The 19,457-nt window shown below is 38.9% G+C and overlaps 1 protein-coding gene across 3 annotated transcripts; it reads right to left on the bottom strand.

Moving 5' to 3' along the window:
* Nucleotides 1-137: 137 nt before the first annotated feature.
* FETUB (fetuin B) lies at nucleotides 138-18,896 on the bottom strand. 3 transcript variants are annotated; one of them, XM_060149259.1, is made up of 7 exons: nucleotides 18,669-18,896; nucleotides 18,225-18,335; nucleotides 16,569-16,656; nucleotides 14,330-14,499; nucleotides 13,517-13,615; nucleotides 1,525-1,608; nucleotides 138-497 (listed from the first exon to the last, which is right to left on the bottom strand). In XM_060149259.1, exons 1-7 carry the CDS (start codon nucleotides 18,894-18,896, stop codon nucleotides 138-140), a joined length of 1,140 nt encoding a protein of 379 aa, XP_060005242.1. The 3 variants fall into 3 exon arrangements, with proteins under 3 accessions (XP_060005242.1, XP_060005243.1, XP_060005244.1); XM_060149260.1 differs by lacking the exon at nucleotides 18,225-18,335 and adding an exon at nucleotides 17,603-17,611; XM_060149261.1 differs by lacking the exons at nucleotides 16,569-16,656; nucleotides 18,225-18,335 and having other exon boundaries at nucleotides 18,665-18,896.
* Nucleotides 18,897-19,457: the final 561 nt, after the last annotated feature.

Raw genomic sequence — 19,457 nt, 5'->3', positions numbered from 1 at the left:
ATGATGAGACCAAGAGGAGTCAAAAAGACATACTTTATTAGCCTTCTCTATGTTTGAACTGTTTCTCTGTCCCCCTTTTCCCAACGCCGCTCATCTCCTGTAGGGCAGTATGTCGCCCAGGATCCTCTACGTGGTTCTCAAGGTGGGAGAATAAGAGGGTTGTCCATTTGAGCTGGTCCTGGGCACTCAGCAGAGCGTTGTTCTTTTGAGGGGAAAGGCAGGACAACCGGCTTCCCCTCCATAGGGTCCAGGAAGAGGAAGGAGACATCCAGTGGTTCTCCTTGGGGATCTGTGGTTAGATCCAGCTGCACAGGGAAGGCCTCAACAGGGTCCGTTCCCTGGGAATCTTCAGCCTTGTTATCCAAGTCAGGAAGGTACTGGACAGTTCCTTTGGGCACAGCTTTTGGCTGATGAGTTGTCTGCTGGGGCTCTTCCGCCTTGAACAGGTTCACAGGTCTCGGGTTAACAGTAGGGTTTTCACCTCTAGGGGTGGGAGCCTGAAATAAGAATGCTTTCAAATAAGGGAATGTCCTCCAAGAAAATTCCTGCCATGCCTGGTACTAGATTATGCTGTTCTGTGCCTTTCTGATGGAATTTTCAAAGGGAGACTAGCTAGATGGGCCTCTGATTAAAGGGCTTAAAGGAAATTCCCTGGCATTTAGTAGTTAAGACTCCAGGCTTTCACTGCCATGGGCTGTGGTTCAACCCCTCGTTGGGGACCTAAGATTCCACAAGCTGCATGGCCAAAAAAAAATTTTAAATAAGTAAATGGTTAAAAAGCAAAACAGATAAGGGCCAGGGGGAACCAAACCTTTAGAAGCTTGACTGTAGGCTTCACAAATTTCAGAGCTGAACAATGATCCAGAGAGGTAAGATGGCTTGTTCAAAGTCCCTAGTAAGGTGTCTCCCCACTCCTAGTAGTGGCAGAAGAAGCCACCTCTGGTGATTGTTTATTCTGTGCCAGGCCCAGGGCAGTGCCCTTCAACCAGATCCTCTGACCTGTTTCTCATGGGGATCTGAAGGAGGTAGGTATTGCAATCCAATTCTATAGATGAGGCAACCAAGACTCAGAGAGGTAGGAAATTGTCCATGTTCACAAAACTTGTAGGTGGCAGAACAGGACTGGAACCCAGGTGGCCTGTCTCAACCACCCTTTCAACTACACCAGGCTGCCTTATGGTAAGTGCTCAATAAATACTTCTGAAAAAGGATTCAGTATTTCCATGGAAACAACGTCTACCTATGGTTCAGGGTAAGAGTCTTTGGGACACTGAATTTAATATCTCAGATGCCTGAGCCACTCAAGCTACAGGGGTCTTACTTATGCTATAGGGACCATGTTGTAACTAAAAGAAAGGGTGACAGGTTTTTCTTTTAGCTACTCTGTGGATGTGGCCTTAGGACACCCTGAATAAAGTGGTGATCATGGATTTTAGGAAAATAAAAGGAGAGGGTAGGGTAGGGGCAACTAAAATAATCTGCTCTTTTATTCACAGAAAGACAACCGATTAGACTAAAAAATACCTCTGATTCAAAGAAGTCACAAGTCACGGAGACCGACTTTTCTGAGTGTCGTTCAGTAAGAGAACCGTGGCAAATACCAACAGGCTAAAAAAAGGAAAATACAATGTCACATGTGTATTACGATTATCAATGATCATAAATGGAAATCAACTTGCTTTCTGATTACATAGACACACAGCCAATCAACACTTTGATGCTCCTACCATGCAATAGGTAGGCTCTGAGCCAATTCTTTAGCTCATCCCTACCAAATAATCACCCAAACTAGGCTAAATTACCTCCAATGAGAGAAACTCAGGATTTCTTGAGGAACAAACTCTATTAGAAAATTCTTTGTATTGAGCAGAAATCTGTGTCTATAGAACAGACACAGAAATCTGGGTCTATCTCTTGGCCACACTTCTACCCTTGGGTCAACTAGAAAACTTGTTTTCATCTCTCATATAGCAGCTCTTTATGTATATTCCACCTGAGTTTTTGCTTCTCAGACAAGACTACTCTCATCTCCTTAAACTTTTCTTTATTTAAAAATAAAATAAGTTTGTTTTCTTATTAGAAATGTAATAAACAGTTATTTAGAATATGGATAAACAAATAGAAAATAAAAAGACCTGTAACTACATGAAAGGTACCCGTTTCCTGCAGATTTCTTTTCTTCTAACATTTCTTCCTATGCATACATAATTTTTCTTCTAGAAAAATAGAATTATACTCTTCATAATATTTTATAACTCTCTTTTGTCATTTAACAATATATAGTAAAAATCCATCTATGACACTGAATAGTTTTCTATGATTTTCTTTATAATGGCTACCTAATATTCCTCTGTGTTATTTAACAAGTTCTCTTTTGTTAGAAGCTGGATTGAACCTAATTTTTTTTCTTTTTTTTTTGGCGGTACACGGGCCTCTCACTGTTGTGGCCTCTCCCATTGCGGAGCACAGGCTCCGGACGCGCAGGCTCAGCGGCCATGGCTCATGGGCCTAGCCGCTCCGCGGCATGTGGGATCTTCCCGGACTGGGGCATGAACCCGTGTCCCCTGCATCGGCAGGCGGACTCTTAACCACTGCGCCACCAGGGAAGCCCTGAATCTAATTTTTTATGTTTAAACATTGAAGCTATTTTCATATATCCTTAGGGTAAATTCCTAGAAGAGAAACTTTAGAGTCACAGAGTATGCATTTTTTTCAAGTGTAAACAGAAGGCCAGTGTAGACCAAGAGAAAATTACAACTGCAGGTCCAGTTATGTAAAAGACTTTAAACTCTTTTCTCTATTTCCTCTCTCATTCTTCCTGGAACTTGGAAGAACCATAGTTAAATAAATGATTGCAGGAGGGGGAGAAAGAGTGAAAGGACAGACCTTGACTCCTTCCTCACAGCAGGTTCTAAGCTCTAGGTCAGGCTTGAGCTACAGGGAGGAGAAAGCTTTGAATTGGATGTGACATAGAAGTTTTGATTCAGAATTGACTAAAAGGGATTTTTAATACCTGAAAGTGAATCTTAATAATCAAAGTGAAATTGTTCTTATTACTGAATATAACCAGAAAGCTATGTGATCTGCCCAAGATGGCATTGAGAAGTGAGAAAGAGAGATTCTACAGAAGATGATGAAGACATTTTCCCAATTATTCCTTAATATTCAATTGACTGGTTATGAGAGACTTTTGAGAGACATAGTTCAGATTCAAAGACACACATGGGTTGAAAATTAAAAGATGGAAAAAATTTACAATGCAAACAGTAACAAAAAAGAGCTGGGAATGGCTATACAAATATCAGACAAAATTTACTTTAAGACAAAAATTGTTACTAGTGACAAGGAAAAACATTTTATAATGATAAAAGGCTCAATTTATTAGAAAGACATAACAACTATAAATATAATGCCCCTAATAATAGAGCCCCAAGGTACATAGGCAAAACCTGACAGAATTCAAGGAAGACATAGATAATTCAACAATAGTAGTTGGAAACCTCATTTTCAATAATGGATAAAACAAGTTTGCAGAACATCAACAAAGAAACAGAAGTCTTGAACAACACTATAAACAAATTAAACCTAATAGACAATTACAGAATGCTTTACCTAACAACAGCATAATACACATTCTTCTCAAGTGTACATGGAACTTTCTCTAGGATATACCTTATGTTAAACCATAAAACAAGCTTCAATACATTTAAAAGAATTGAGATCACACAGAGTACATTCCCCAACCACAATGGGATGAAATTAGACATGAATAACAGAAGGAAATTGGAATTTTCACAAATATGTGGACATTAAATAACACTCTTAAATATCCAATTGGCCAAAGACGAGATCACAAGGAAAATTAGAAAATATTTGGAGATGAATGGAAACAAAAACATGTATAACTTGTGAGATGCAGCTCAATCGTTTCTTAGAAGGAAATCTGTAGATGTAAGTGCTTATATTAAAAGCAAATAAAGATTGTAAATCAATAACCTAAACTTCTACCTTAAAAAGCTAGAAAAAGAAAAGTAAACTAAGCCCAAAGCAAACAAAAAGAAGGTTACAATAAAGAGTAGACAGGAAATAAATGAACTAGATAATAAAAAAAGAACGGAGAAAAAAATGAAATTGAAAGTTGACTCTTTTTTGAAAAATTTAATAAAATTGGCAAAGCTTTAGATAGACTAAGAAAAAAATGACTCAAACTACTAAAATTGGAATTAAATAGGGTACGTCACTTCTAATCTTTCAGAAATAAAAATGGAATACTATGAACAATTGTATGCTGGAAAATTGGATAACTTAGATGAAATGGACAAATTCCTAGGAAGATATGAACTACCAAAACTTACTCAAGAAGAAATATAAAACCTGAATAGACTTACAACAAGTAAAGAGATTGAAATATTAATCAAATAATCTTCCCACAAAGGAAAGCTCAGGCCCAGATGGCTTCACTGGGGAATTCTACCAAATATTTAAAGAAGAATGAACATCAACCTTTCACAAATTCTTCCAAAATAAAACAGAAGAGGAGGGAAATTTTCCCAATTCATTATATGAAGCCAATATTAAACTCATATGAAAATCAGGCAGATATGACACAGAAAAACTACAGACCAATGTCTCTTATAAATATGAGATTAAAAATCTTTAAAAGAAAAAAACAACCACTGGCGAACTGAATGCAGGACTTCCCTGGTGGCGCAGTGGTTAAGAATCCGCCTGCCAGTGCAGGGGACATGGGCTCGAGCCCTGGTCTGGGAAGATCCCACATCCTACGGAGCAACTAAGACCGTGCACCACAACTACTGACCCTGCACTCTAGAGCCCATGAGCCACAACTACTGAAGCCTACGTGCCTAGAGCCCATGCTTCACAACAAGAGAAGCCACCACAATGAGAAGCCCGTGCACTGCAATGAAGAGTATTCCCTGCTTGCTGCAGCTAGAGAAAGCCCACACGCAGCAACAAAGACCCAACACAACCAAAAATAAATAAATAAACTTTTTAAAAACTCTGAATTCAGAAACATATAAAAGGGGTTATACACCATGATCAACTGTGATTCATCCGCAAAGCACAAGTCTGTTTTAATATAAAAAAATCATTGTTATGTACAATACTAATAGATTAAAGGAGAAAAAGAAAACCAAACGATTATCTCATTAACACAGAAAAGGCATGAGACAAACGCTAACACTGTTTTTTGATAAAAGCGTTCAACAAACTAGTAGGACTAGATGGGAACTTTCTCAACTTGATAAAAAAGCAGCTATAAAAAGCCTACAGTTACCATCACATTAAACGATGAAATACTGAATGCTTTCCTCCTAAAATCAGGAATAAGATAAGGATGTCTGCTCTCCCCATCTCTATTCAGCATTGTACTGGAAGTTCTAGTCAAGAAAATTAGGTAAGAATTAAAAGTCATTTAGATTGGAAAGGAAGAACTAAAACTATTTGTAGAAGACATGATCTTGTATACAGAAAATCCTAAGGACTCTACCAGAAAACTATTAGAACTATAAAAACGAGTTCAACAAGGTTACAGGATACAAGATCAAAATATGAAAAATCAATTATACTTCTACATATTTGCAATGAACAATCCAAAAATAAAATTGAGAAGACAAATACATTATATTAGCATCAAAGAGGAAAAAATACTTAGCTATACAAAAAAGTGAAAGTTTTGGACACTGAAGACTACAAAACATTGTTAAAAGAAATTAAATGAGTCCTAAACAAATGGAAAGACATCCCATATTCATGGGCTGGAAGAATTACTAATTTTAAGATGACAGTACTTACTATATACATTGGTCTACAGAGTCAATGAAATCCCTATCAAATTTCCTACTTTTTAAAGATAGAAACTGACAAGTTGATTCTAAAGTTGATTTCTTATGAAAATGCAAAGAATCCAAAATACCCAAAATAATCTTAAATAGGAAAAACAAAAAAGGAGGGCTCAGACTTCTCAATTCAAAATTTACTACAAAACTATAATATTGGAGATAGTGTGGTACTGGTATAAGAATAGATATGCAGATCAATGGAGTAAAATTGAAGGTACAAAAATAAACCCTTACAGAGAGAGCAGATAGCAGAAGCAAGAAGAATTACAATCTTGCAGCCTGTGGAACAAAAACCACATTCACAGAAAGATAGATAAGATGAAAAGGCTATGTACCAGATGAAGGAACAAGATAAAACCCCAGAAAAACAACTAAATGAAGTGGAGATAGGCAACCTTCCAGAAAAAGAATTCAGAATAATGATAGTGAAGATGATCCAGGACCTCAGAAAAAGAATGGAGGCAAAGATTGAGAATATGCAAGAAATGCTTAACAAAGACCTAGAAGAATTAAAGAACAAAGAAATAGAGATGAACAATAAAATAACTGAAATGAAAACTACACTACAAGGAATCAATAGCAGAATAACTGAGGCAGAAGAACGGATAAGTGACCTGGAAGACAGAATGATGGAATTCACTGCTGCAGAACAGAATAAAGAAAAAAGAAAGGCAAAGAAATGAAGACAGCCTAAGAGGCCTCTGGGACAGCATTAAATGCAACAACATTCGCATTATAGGGGTCCCAGAAGGAGAAGAGAGAGAGAAAGGACCAGAGAAAATATTTGAAGAGGTTGTAGTCGAAAACTTCCCTAACATGGGAAAGGAAATAGCCACCCAAGTCCAGGAAGTGCAGAGAGTCCCATACAGGATAAACCCAAGGAGAAACACACCAAGACACATAATAATCAAATTGGCAAAAATTAAAGACAAAGAAAAATTCTTGAAAGCAGCAAGGGAAAAATGACAAATAACATACAAGGGAACTCCCATAAGGATAACAGCTGATTTCTCAGCAGAAACTCTACAAGCCAGAAGGGAGTAGAATGATATACTTAAAGTGATGAAACGGAAGAAGCTACAACCAACATTACTCTACCCAGCAAGGATCTCATTCAGATTCGATGGAGAAATGAAAAGCTTTACAGACAAGCAAAAGCTAAGAGAATTCAACACCACCAAACCAGCTCTACAACAAATGCTAAAGGAACTTCTCTAAGTGGGAAACACGAGAGAAGAAAAGGACCTACAAAATCAAACCCAAAACAATTAAGAAAATGGTCATAGGAACATACATATCGATAATTACCTTAAACGTGAATAGATTAAATGCTCCAACCAAAAGACACAGGCTTGCTGAATGGATACAAAAACAAGACCTATATATATGCTGTCTACAAGAGACCCACTTCAGACCTAGGGACACATACAGACTGAAAGTGAGGGGATGGAAAAAGATATTCCATGCAAATGGAAATCAAAAGAAAGCTGGAGTAGCAATACTCATATCAGATAAAATAGACTTTAAGATAAAGAACATTACAAGAGACAAGAAGGACACTACATACTGATCAAGGGATCAATCCAAGAGGAGGATATAACAATTATTAATATGTATGCACCCAACATAGGAGCACATCAATCCATAAGGCAACTGCTAACAGCTGTAAAAGAGGAAATCAACAGTAACACAATAATAGTGGGGAACTTTAATGCCTCAGTTACACCAATGGACAGATCATCCAAACAGAGAATTAATAAGGAAACACAAGCTTTAAATGACACAATAGACCAGATATATTTAATTGATATTTATAGGACATTCCATCCAAAAACTGCAGATTACACTTTCTTCTCAAGTGTGCATGGAATATTCTCCAGGATACATCACATCTTGGGTCACAAATCAAGCCTCAGTAAATTTAAGACAATTGAAATCATATCAAGCATCTTTTCTGACCACAATGCTATAAGATTAGAAATCAATTACAGGGAAAAAACCGTAAAAAGCACAAACACATGGAGGCAAAACAATATGTTACTAAATAACCAAGAGATCACTGAAGAACTCAAAGAGGAAATCAAAAAATAACTAGAGACAAATGACAATGAAAACACGATGATCCAAAACCTCTGGGATGCAGCAAAAGCAGTTCCAAGAGGGAAGTTTATAGCTATACAAGCCTACCTCAAGAAACAAGAAAAATCTCAAATAAACAATCTAACCTTACACCTAAAGGAACTAGAGAAAGAAGAACAAGCAAAACCCAAAGTTAGCAGAAGGAAAGAAATCATAAAGATAAGAACAGAAATAAATGAAATAAAAACAAAGAAAACAATTGCAAAGATCAATAACACTAAAAGTTGGTCCTCTGAGAAGATAAACAAAATTGATAAACTATTAGCCAGACTCATCAAGAAAAAGAGGGAGAGGACTCAAATCAATAAAATTAAAAATGAAAAAAGAGAAGTTACAACAGACACCGCAGAAATACAAAGCATCCTAAGAGACTACTACAAGCAACTCTATGCCAATAAAATGGACAACCTGGAAGAAATTCTTAGAAAGGTATAACCTTCCAAGACTGAACCAAGAAGAAATAGAAAATATGAACAGACCAATCATAAGCCCTGAAATTGAAACTGTGATTAAAAATCTTCCAACAAACAAAAGTCCAGGACCAGATGGCTTCACAGGTGAATTCTATCAAATATTTAGAGAAGAGCTAACACCCATCCTACTCAAACTCTTCCAAAAAACTGCAGAGGAAGGAACACTCCCAAACTCATTCTATGAGGCCACCATCACCCTGACACCAAAACCAGACAAAGATACTACAAAAAAAGAAAATTACAGACCAATATCACTGATGAATATAGATGCAAAAATCCTCAACAAAATACTAGCAAACAGAATCCAACAACACATTAAAAGGATCATACATCATGATCAAGTGGGATTCATCCCAGGGATGCAAGGATCCTTCAATATATGCAAATCAATCGATGTGATGCACCATATTAACAAACTGAAGAATAAAAAGCATATGATTATCTCAATAGAGGCAGAAAAAGCTTCTGACAAAATTCAACACCGATTTATGATAAAAACTCTCCAGAAAGTGGGCATAGAGGGAACCTACCTCAACATAATAAAGTCCATATATGACAAACCCACAGCAAACATCATTCTCAATGCTGAAAGCATTTCCTCTAAAATCAGGAACAAGACAAGGATGTCCACTCTCACCACTATTATTCAACATAGTTTTGGAAGTCCTAGCCATGGCAATCAAGAAGAAAAAGAAATAAAAGGAATACAAATTGAAAAGAAGGAGTAAAACTGTCACTGTTTGCAGATGACATGATACTGTACATAGAGGATCCTAAGGATGCCACCAGAAAACTACTAGAGCTAGTCAATGAATTTGGTAAAGTTGCAGGAAACAAAATTAATGCACAGAAATCTCTTGCACTCCTATACACTAATGATGAAAAATCTGAAAGAGACATTAAGGAAATACTCCCATTTACCATTGCAACAAAAAGCATAAAATACCTATGAATAAACCTACCTACGGAGACAAAAGGCAAAAGTTTCCCACCTAGGCAGAAAACTATGTCTACTGATGAAAGAAATTAAAGATCATACCAACAGATGGAGAGATATACCATGTTCTTGGATTGGAAGAATCCATATTGTGAAATTGACTATACTACCCAAAGCAATCTACAGATTCAATGCAAGCCCTATCAAATTACCAATGGCATATTTTAAAGAATTAGAACAAAAAAATCTTAAAATTTGTATGGAGACAAAAAAGACCCCGAATAGCCAAAGCAGTCTTGAGCGAAAAAAGTGGAACTGGAGGAATCAGACCCTCTGACTTCAGACTACACTACAAAGCTACAGTAATCAAGACAATATGGTACTGGCACAAAAACAGAAATATAGATCAATGGAACAAGATAGAAAGCCCAGAGATAAACCCATACACCTATGGTCAGCTAATCTATGACAAAGGAGACAAGGATATACAATGGAGAAAAGACAGTCTCTTCAATAAGTGGTGCTGGGAAAACTGGACAGCTATATGTAAAAGAATGAAATAAGAACACTCCCTAACACCATACACAAAAATAAACTCAAAATGGATTAGAGACCTAAATGTAAGACCAGACACTATAAAACTCTTAGAGGAAAACATAGGAAGAACACTCTTTGACGTAAATCACAGCAAGGTCTTTTTTGATCCACATCCTAGAGTAATGGAAATAAAAACAAAAATAAACAAATGGGACCTAATGAAACTTAAAAGCTTTTGCACAGCAAAGGAAACCATAAAAAAGATGAAAAGACAACCCTCAGAATGGGAGAAAATATTTGCAAATGAATCAACAGACAAAGGATTAATCTCCAAAATATATAAACAGCTCATGCAGCTCAATATTAAAAAAACAAACAACCCAATCCAAAAATGGGCAGAGGGCCTAAATAGACATCTCTCCAAAGAAGACATACAGATGGCCAAGAAGCAAATGAAAAGCTGCTCAACATCACTAATTATTAGAGAAATGCAAATCAAAACTACAGTGAGGTATCACCTCACACCAGTTAGCATGGGCATCATCAGAAAATGTACAAACAACAAATGCTGGAGAGGGTGTGGAGAAAAGGGAACCCTCTTGCACTGTTGGTGGGAATGTAAACTGATACAGCCACTATGGAGAACAGTATGGAGGTTCCTTAAAAAACTAAAAATAGAATTACCATATGACCCAGCAATCCCACTACTGGGCATATACCCAGAGAAAACCATAATTCAAAAACACACATGCATCCTAATGTTCATTGCAGCACTACTTACAATAGCCAGGTCATGGAAGCAACATAAATGCCCATCAACAGACAAATGGATAAAGAAGATGTGATATATATATACAATGGAATATTACTCAGCCATAAAACGGAACGAAATTGGGTTTTTTGTTGAGACGTGGATGGATCTAGAGACTGTCATACAGAGTGAAGTAAGAGAAAAACAGAAAGAGAAAAACAAATATCGTATATTAATGCATATATATGGAGTTAGAAAAATGGTACAGATGAACTGGTTTGCAGGGCAGAAATTGAGACACAGATGTAGAGAACAAACGTATGGACACCAAGGGGGGAACGTGACAGGGGATGTGGTAGTGGTGTGATGAATTGGGAGATTGGGATCAACATGTATACACTGATGTGTATAAAATTGATGACTAATAAGAACCTGCTGTATAAAAAAATAAATAAAATAAAATTCAGAAAAAAGGGCTTCCCTGGTGGCGCAGTGGTTGAGAGTCCGCCTGCCGATGCAGGGGACATGGGTTCGTGCCCCAGTCCAGGAAGATCCCACATGTCACAGAGCGCGGCTTGGCCCGTGAGCCATGGCCGCTGAGCCTGCGCGTCCAGAGCCTGTGCTCCGCAACAGGAGAGGCCACAACAGTGAGAGGCCTGCATACCGCAAAAAAAAAAAATTCAAAAAAAAAAAACCTCTTACATTTATAATCAGTTGATCTTCAAAAATATGTCAATACAATTAAATGGGGGAAATCATAGCCTTTTCAACCAATGGTGCTGGGACAACTGGAGATCCACAAGCAGAAGAATGAAGTTGAACCTCCTACCTCATATCATATACAAAAATTAACTCAAAAATGGGTCAGAGGGGACTTCCCTAGCTGTCCAGTGGATGAGACTCTGTGCTTCCAATGCAGGGACAGGGGTTTGATCCCTGGTCGGGGAACTAAGATCCCGCATGCAACTAAGATCCCACATGCCATGCAGTGTGGCCAAAAAAAAAAAAAAAAGAAAGAAAGGGTCAGAGACCTACAGCTAAAACTATAAAACTCTTAGAGTAATACAGAGGAGTAAATCTTAATGATCTTGGGTTAGATAATGGATTCTTAGATATGACACAAAAAGCACATTCAACAAAAGAAAAAATATAAAGAAGATTTCATTAAAATTAAAAAATTTTTGTACTTCGAAGAACATCATCAAGAAAATGAAGAGACAAATCAGAGAATGGGAGAAAATATTTGAAAATCATGTATCTGATAAGGGGATTATATCCAGAATATGTAAAGAATTCTTACAATTCAACAATAAAAAGATAAATAATCTAAGTTTTAAATGACAAAGGATTTGAATAGACTTTCCTCCAAAGAATACATACAAATGGCCAAAAGCACATTAAAAGATACTCAATCATTAGCCATTAGGAAAATTCAAATATAACCAAAATGAGAGACTACTTCATACTCAGTAAGATAGCTATAATAAAAAGGACAGATAATAATAATAAGCATTGGCAAAAACATGAAGAAATTGAAACCCTCACATGTTGCTGATGGGATTATGAAACTGCTGCCATCACTTTGGAAAACAGTTTGCAGTTAGTTAAAAGGTTAAACACAGAATTCTCATATGACCCAGCAGTCCCACTCCAAGGTGTGTACTCAAAAGAAATGAAAACATATGTATACATAAAAACTTATACACAGGGAATTCCCTGGCTGTCCAGTGGTTAGGACTCGGTGCTTTCACTGCCATGGGCCTAGGTTCAACCCTTGGTTGGGGAACTAAAATCCCGCAAGCCAAAAGAAAAAAAACTTATACACAAATGTTCATAGTAGTACCATTCATAACATCTCAAATGGGGAAACAACTCAAATATCAATCAACTGTGGAATGGATAAACAATACATGATATATCCATGCAATGAAATATTATTTGGCCATTAAAAGAAATGAAGCACTGATATATCAATGCTGAACAAGGATAACCCTTGAAAACATTTTGCTAAGTGAAAGAAGCCAGACACAAAAGGCCACATACAGTGTGATTCCATTATATAAAATGTTCAAAAAATGTAGTCATAGAGTCAGTAAGTAGACTAGTGGCTTCCCGGGGCATAGGTGAGAGGGCAAGGGGAATGACTGCTAATGGATGTGGAGTTTCTTTTTGGGCTGATGAAAATATTCTAAGATTAGATAGTGGTGATGACAGCACAACTCTATGAATAGACTAAAAAACACTGACTTGTACACCTGAAAAGGGTGAATTTTATGGTGTGTGAATTATATCTTAATAAAATTTTATTATAACTAAGTGAATAAGGGGGGAAAAATGCTTTCATTTTTCCTAATTGTGCTACAATACATTTTGCGAATTGACGTTCCTACTAGGTGTGCTTGAGATAGTTTCAGGGCACCCTCCCCATCTTGGCTGCATTCTTTGAAAGAAGCCCTGTTTCACTTTGTCCTTCTTAAAGAGTGGTCCAAGGAATGGAACACCATGCTGTATTCCAAATGTAACTGGGTCTGTTTGGATAAAAGCAGGACTACCACCAACCACTGAGGAGAGTTGTCTATATTTTTATAGCCTCCTATGATCATTTTTTGCAAAGCCATCACATTGCTGATGAAAACTGCATTTACAATCAAATATTATTGCATCTGGGCCATCTCTAAATAGTCAGTTGCTCCTTAAGGGGAAGAAAAGTGTCTCATGCATTACAACACTTCATGTATAATTTATGCTCAATAAACATATATAGATGATCTGTGAGCACAAAGCTTAAATTATGAAGACATTCAACAATACTCACCACAGAGTTAGGGGGCTGAAGTGCACAGCTGCTAGCCTGGGACTTGGGACATGACTCTTGGATTAAATATTCTACAAAGTAGGCAGGGCCAAACACCCACTGGTAGGAGACAAGAGGTGAGAAATAAAAATCAAACCTTCTCAAGTGGAGAAATGAGTCAGGTTTGGCAACATTATATTTACAGAAACCATACATTCCCAGAGTCATTGTCAACACAGGTCTCTTTTTGTCCCTGTAATCCCCACCATGATCAAACCATGTATTATGATTTTGTTGTTTAGAAAACATATTCACCATACCTTTCTTCCCTTCTTAAGGATTTAACTGGGCTCTAAAAACCTTCCCCTGGGGGAGCTTATTTTTCCTCATGTAAATTTGTTTTTAAATTAGCTTTTCTCTATATGATAGATATCAACATAATTCAGGTACAAATGAACATTTCCCCTAACCCATAAAACTCAACATCCACTCCTGTACTTAAAACACAGAGTAGAACTTGACTTGCTAAGTGGTCCAAGGTCAACCAGATATGGGAATGTGGTAGTAAATAGTGAACCTAAGTAGAATAACCCAAGGAGACTATGAGTCCATTTCCCTTCTTGCCTTCAGGGCAATGAAGTAAAATCATACCACACAACTCTAACAGAAATCCCATGGAATGACTCAGAAACTAAAACATGATTGAATATGCATCAGGGTTACCAAAGGTAGGGAATGAAGCAAAGGCTCTTAGGGTTCTAATCAAAAAGAGGGCCTCAATAGCGATAGCAACAGTTATGAGACATATTGTTGTAACTGGCCTTTCAGCCTCACCTGCTTAGAAGTCTTGGTGATTTTGACGAGAGAATACTGCTTCGAGGGGCTCTTATCGTTGTATCTTGCAAGAGACTCAGTAGCAGTTTCCAGGAACTTGGGGTTTGACAAATCATGGGGGCTGGAGCTGGGGCAGTCAGGGCATATCGTGGTAATCTTGCTTAGAGAAACTGTTGATGCCAAAGGGAGCAAGTTTAAAAATAAAACTCCTTAATGATACATAATCCTATAAATCATATGATCACAACAGAAGCAGAGATTGAAAGAAAAAAAGATAATGCTCAGCTTTGTCAAGGATGGAGTGGAAAAGCATTATTTAGAAAGAAAGTTAGCTTACTGCAGAGTTTTCTGCAATGAGCGTGTATTACTTTCATAATTTAAAAGGAAACAAAGCAATATATTTTCACCCTACGCAAATTTTTTTACCCTAGGAATTTAGTTAAAAAACACATAATATAGTACAGTTGACCCTTGAACAGCACGGCGGTTAGGGGTGCTGACCCTCCAGACAGCCAAAAATCCCAGTTTAACTTTACATTCAGCCCTCCGTATCCACAGTTCTGCAACCATGGATTCAACCAACTGCATACAGTGTAATATTACAGTATGTATTTAGTGAAAAAAAATCCATGAGTGGACCATGATAGTTAGTTCAAACCCATGTTGTTCAAGGGTCAACTGTATATTGGTATAAAAACATTTTCCTAATTAGCTCAATATCTTCCACCATTATTGCCTCTGTAAAGCAGACTGAGTTGGGATTTCATTACCGTCATGTTTTATTTACCTTTTAGTCGCCAACACCTAACATAATGTCTAATGCATGGTTGGTGCTTAGTAAATACCTGCTGAATGAATGAGTGAGTGAATGACATACGGAAGGTGGAAGCACACCCTCTTTGGTTAGAAAATGCAAGTAAGCTGGAAAATAAAAGTTGATCAAATCACAGTATGACTGGATAGGATAATCACACTAATGGTACAGCTAGAATGTCTGATTGGAGGAGCTGGGGGGTGGCAAAACTTGTATAAAAGTCAGGCTAGGAAACTTGTCTAGCAGTTGTTTTGACAAAGCAAGCACATTGTTTTGATCAACTGTGTGTTTATTTGGATGTATTCGGGCATTTTGTGGGGAAGTTACACCCACAGCTGTCACTCCCGGCACCATCCCCACATGTCATTTCCTGACCTCGCATACATACTTCAGGTATCTAGGACTTCCATTTAAGACCTGATCCATTTTATTGGCTGTTGTCCTCTAATTTAGGCGAGTCTCATCTTCACAACCAGGAAGGTTTAGATCTGTTGCCCTCTCAAAGGAACCAACGGCATTATTATCACCTAGAGCTTGTTAGAAATGCAGAACCTCAGGCCCTGCCCCATACCTATGGAATCAGAATCTGCACTTGAACAAGATCTCCCAGGGGAGTCACACACACACATAATAGTTTGATGAGTAACCATATCCTATTTTCCCATGCCATGGATGCTTGCTGTTCAAAGAGAGACCCAGAATGAATGTATGTATTTATTAATTTATTCAATGATATTACAGACTCCTTACACTTGATAGGAACTGGGGGAGAGTTGTAGCAGACAGGAAGAAGGGATAAAACGTTCTACACAATATAAGACAGAAGACCCCAAATCAAGGCAGTGCATGGTCTGTACTCCATGAATGGTTAGGTTAAAGTTGTGTAGGGCTGTAGAATAGGAAAGCACCACTTTTTGTTTGTTTTTTGAGGGGAGGGGGAGTTTCTTGAATAGAGAACGGTGGGGGAGGAAGCAGCATTGACAATGATCTTTAAAGAATGCTTATGAGTTCCAAGGGCAGAGGTTATCAGTGGAGGGCATCCTCAGCAGAGGGAGAAGAACAAACAAGATGCAGAGATTGGAAGGTGTGATGTGTATTCAGAAAATAGTGAGCGATCCAGTTGAATGGAGGGCAGAGTTGGTATAGTCAAGGTAATAAGGCAGAAATAGCTAGAAAGGAAGCCTGGGGACCAGTCAAAGAGGTTATGCCATTTATGTCCGACTGAAAATTTAGGATTTGATGTAGGACACAATGTAGATTAATTGTGGGAAGAGGAGCAGTGCAAGTGTTGGATATATGAAGAACTTGGCTTTGGAATGAATAGGAAGTAAGGATGGGAGAAACCCTATACACTATAGCATAGTATAGTTAAATACTCTTTTTCCATCTATTATTAAAATGCACAAAATCAAAGTGATCTCTTACCTGGGCGAAGAGTACAATTATAAGCAGGTAAATAGAAAATTCTTCTTGCCTTATTAATGTAAAATATTGCTTTGCATTGACCATAAACCTGGAACCAACAAATACATTTTATGACGCAGTGGAATGAACTAAGACTTTTAAATACCCCCAGAATGAAATTGGACATTTCTTTTTTTTTTTTATTTTTTATTTTTTTGCGGTACGCGGGCCTCTCACTGCTGTGGCCTCTCCCGTTGCGGAGCACAGGCTCCAGACGCACAGGCTCCGGACGCGCAGGCTCAGCGGCCACGGCCCACGGCCCCAGCCGCTCCGCGGCATGTGGGATCTTCCCGGACCGGGGCACGAACCCGTGTCCCCTGCATCGGCAGGCGGACTCTCAACCACTGCGCTACCAGGGAAGCCCTGGACATTTCATTTTTAAAGAACAAGAAACTTAAGGTCAATTTTAGTAGTTTGGGGTGGGGAAACGGCCAGCTGATCATTAAACAGTTTAACCTTCTCCTGAGACACAGCTTGACTTCTTCCCAGCCTCCTTCCTGCTTAGGTGAGACTGTGTGTAACTGAGTTCTAACCACAGCATGGTGAGCAGAAGTGATGTGTAACCACTTCCAGGTCTAGCCCATAAAGCTCTCCCACGTGCTATCTGTCCTCCGTGCTCTTTCCCTTTCCATAGCTTGATGCAGATGAGCATGGTGACCACAGAAGCCACGCGCTGAAGGCAGCAGAGTCTAGGGCCACAACATGGAAGGTACCTGGGTCTCCAAATCACTCCTGGAGGAAGGCCCCTTCCTGATCAAGAATTTCTATTTTGAACTTCATGTGAATGGGGATCAACTTCTATCATTTTGCAATCAGTATACGCATTTTAGTGTATGTGTTATAGCAGCTAGTGTCACCTTAACAAATGTAATTCACAATACGGTAAATAGACTATTTGCTTTTCAAAACCAGGTAGGTGCAGTTTGACGAATTTGGTTAAATGATTAGAAAAAGATATCTTGGTCAAATAGTTCACTTCTAAACACTTATATCACACTCCTGTACTCATAAAATTTCATATAAATTAATGAAAATAATCTCAGGATAATTGAGAACCAAATGAAAACTCACTACGTTATTTTCAAGCCTCTTCTATGGTCATCTTTAATAGGATCAATTCTGACTCCCTTTAGGTTCTATGATTCCAGGAAATCCTTCCATGGAACCTCTGAGAGCTCCCATACCATAGCCCTCCCTGTGTCCAGCCTCAAATCTCATATCAGTGTTCAGTGAAACAAACTAAAGCAAAATAAAACAAATTAAAAAGTTCCCCCTCCATTACTTCTACAGTTTTCCTTAGACACACTTCTAGAGCACTACGCTTCAGATCTTTTTTTCTCAATTTAAACCCTAGCTCAGAGCCTACAGAAAGGTCTTGGAGGTAGGAAATAATTTGGGGGCAACTTTTCAATTCTGGTGTTATGACCCCAGTGGGAGCCTCAGACACGCCTCTGATTAAACTCTATTTTGTCTGTAGAATTGGAATAACCACATAGGCACCCCGCCAAAGAGATTTTAAAGAGGGACATTTAAAGATGGTACACATTGAACCATCTTCATGCTGTAGACAGAGAACACCTAGTTTTCCCCCTCGAGCTCCTGGACACAAGTACTCACCGATTTATGTAAGACCCTCACCCCACAATTCTTCCATGACTTCCTGCTGAGCACATGGCAGCCAGTCTCTAACACGTCCAGCGTGAAATAGAACAGAGACCCCAGACCAGCCTGTGGGAATGGGAGGAGAAATGCACAACCCACATGAAGCAGAAACCCCTAAAGACCAGCAAAAAAGGTCCCTGTTTTATGGCAAAGCCAAAGGCTATGACGTTTGTGAAGATTTCTTATAAACGGTGGGACACACGTTTCTGAGCAGATACCGTTAGCACTTGTTTCTAATAACAGTAAGAACCTGTAGCACCCTGGCAGAGGAGAGCAACATGTACTCAACAGGGTTTCTGATTTGGAAAACACCTGCCAACAGGTGTCTCTGGGTTCCCGTGCCCTGGCCAGCCTCCCCAAATTGTGCAAACACCTGCCCCAGAGGGTACTGCCACTTACCTCTTGTGGGTGTCCACGGGCATCGCTCACTCGGTTGAGGCTCAGCACGTAGCCGTCCTTTCGGTCCCTGTTGATGTCCTGCAGGATGAAGTTCGCGATATCCAGCACATCTGAGCTGTTGCAGCCAAGGGAGAAGAGAGGCGGGGGGCCGAGGACTGGATGGGGTGGAGATAGAGCCCCACAGCAGGCGGCCAGGGTGCAGAGCGCCAGAGGTAGGAACAGACTCATCCTGTCGGGGGCAAGGCCCAGGAGGGGTCAGTATGCAGAGCTGCAGGCACCGGGCTGTTTATAGGGCTGAGGCCAACTTGAGCACCTTTGTGATTGCAAGCTAAACCAGTGATCAGGTTTTGAAGCACAATGTCCTATTTTATCTCTTTGAATTCTAAATGTGGATTTCCCTGAGTCAGTACTTTGGATGGGATTTGCCACTATCTGTAACCTTAGACCCCTGAGTAATCTCACATTCATGTATACATGTAAACAGATGTCAGTTTCCTAACCGTTTCCCAAGAAATCAAAATAAACCCTTGGGTCAAGGCTCCCAAGAGGTCATGATTGAGTTCTGGTTTGTGTCCAGCGCTCCAGCTGAGTCAGAATATGCCCCTAGCACCTTGCCTCTAGCTGATGTCCTGGCCACACTGATCTTTATCTCCATCTTGGAGCCCAGAATCACGGTGCTAACGGGGCTCAGTGACTTCATGCTCCACCTCCCAGGATCACCATTCTTGTTATATCTGAAAAAGGGCTTTAACCCCATATCATCTACATAAAGACCCCCATGAGATTCCT

This window comes from Lagenorhynchus albirostris, chromosome 5, assembly GCF_949774975.1.
Source record: "Lagenorhynchus albirostris chromosome 5, mLagAlb1.1, whole genome shotgun sequence".
Taxonomy (NCBI): Eukaryota; Metazoa; Chordata; class Mammalia; order Artiodactyla; family Delphinidae; genus Lagenorhynchus; species Lagenorhynchus albirostris.
Note: the sequence above shows the minus strand (reverse complement) of the source record. Positions and strands in the feature narration are given on the sequence as shown.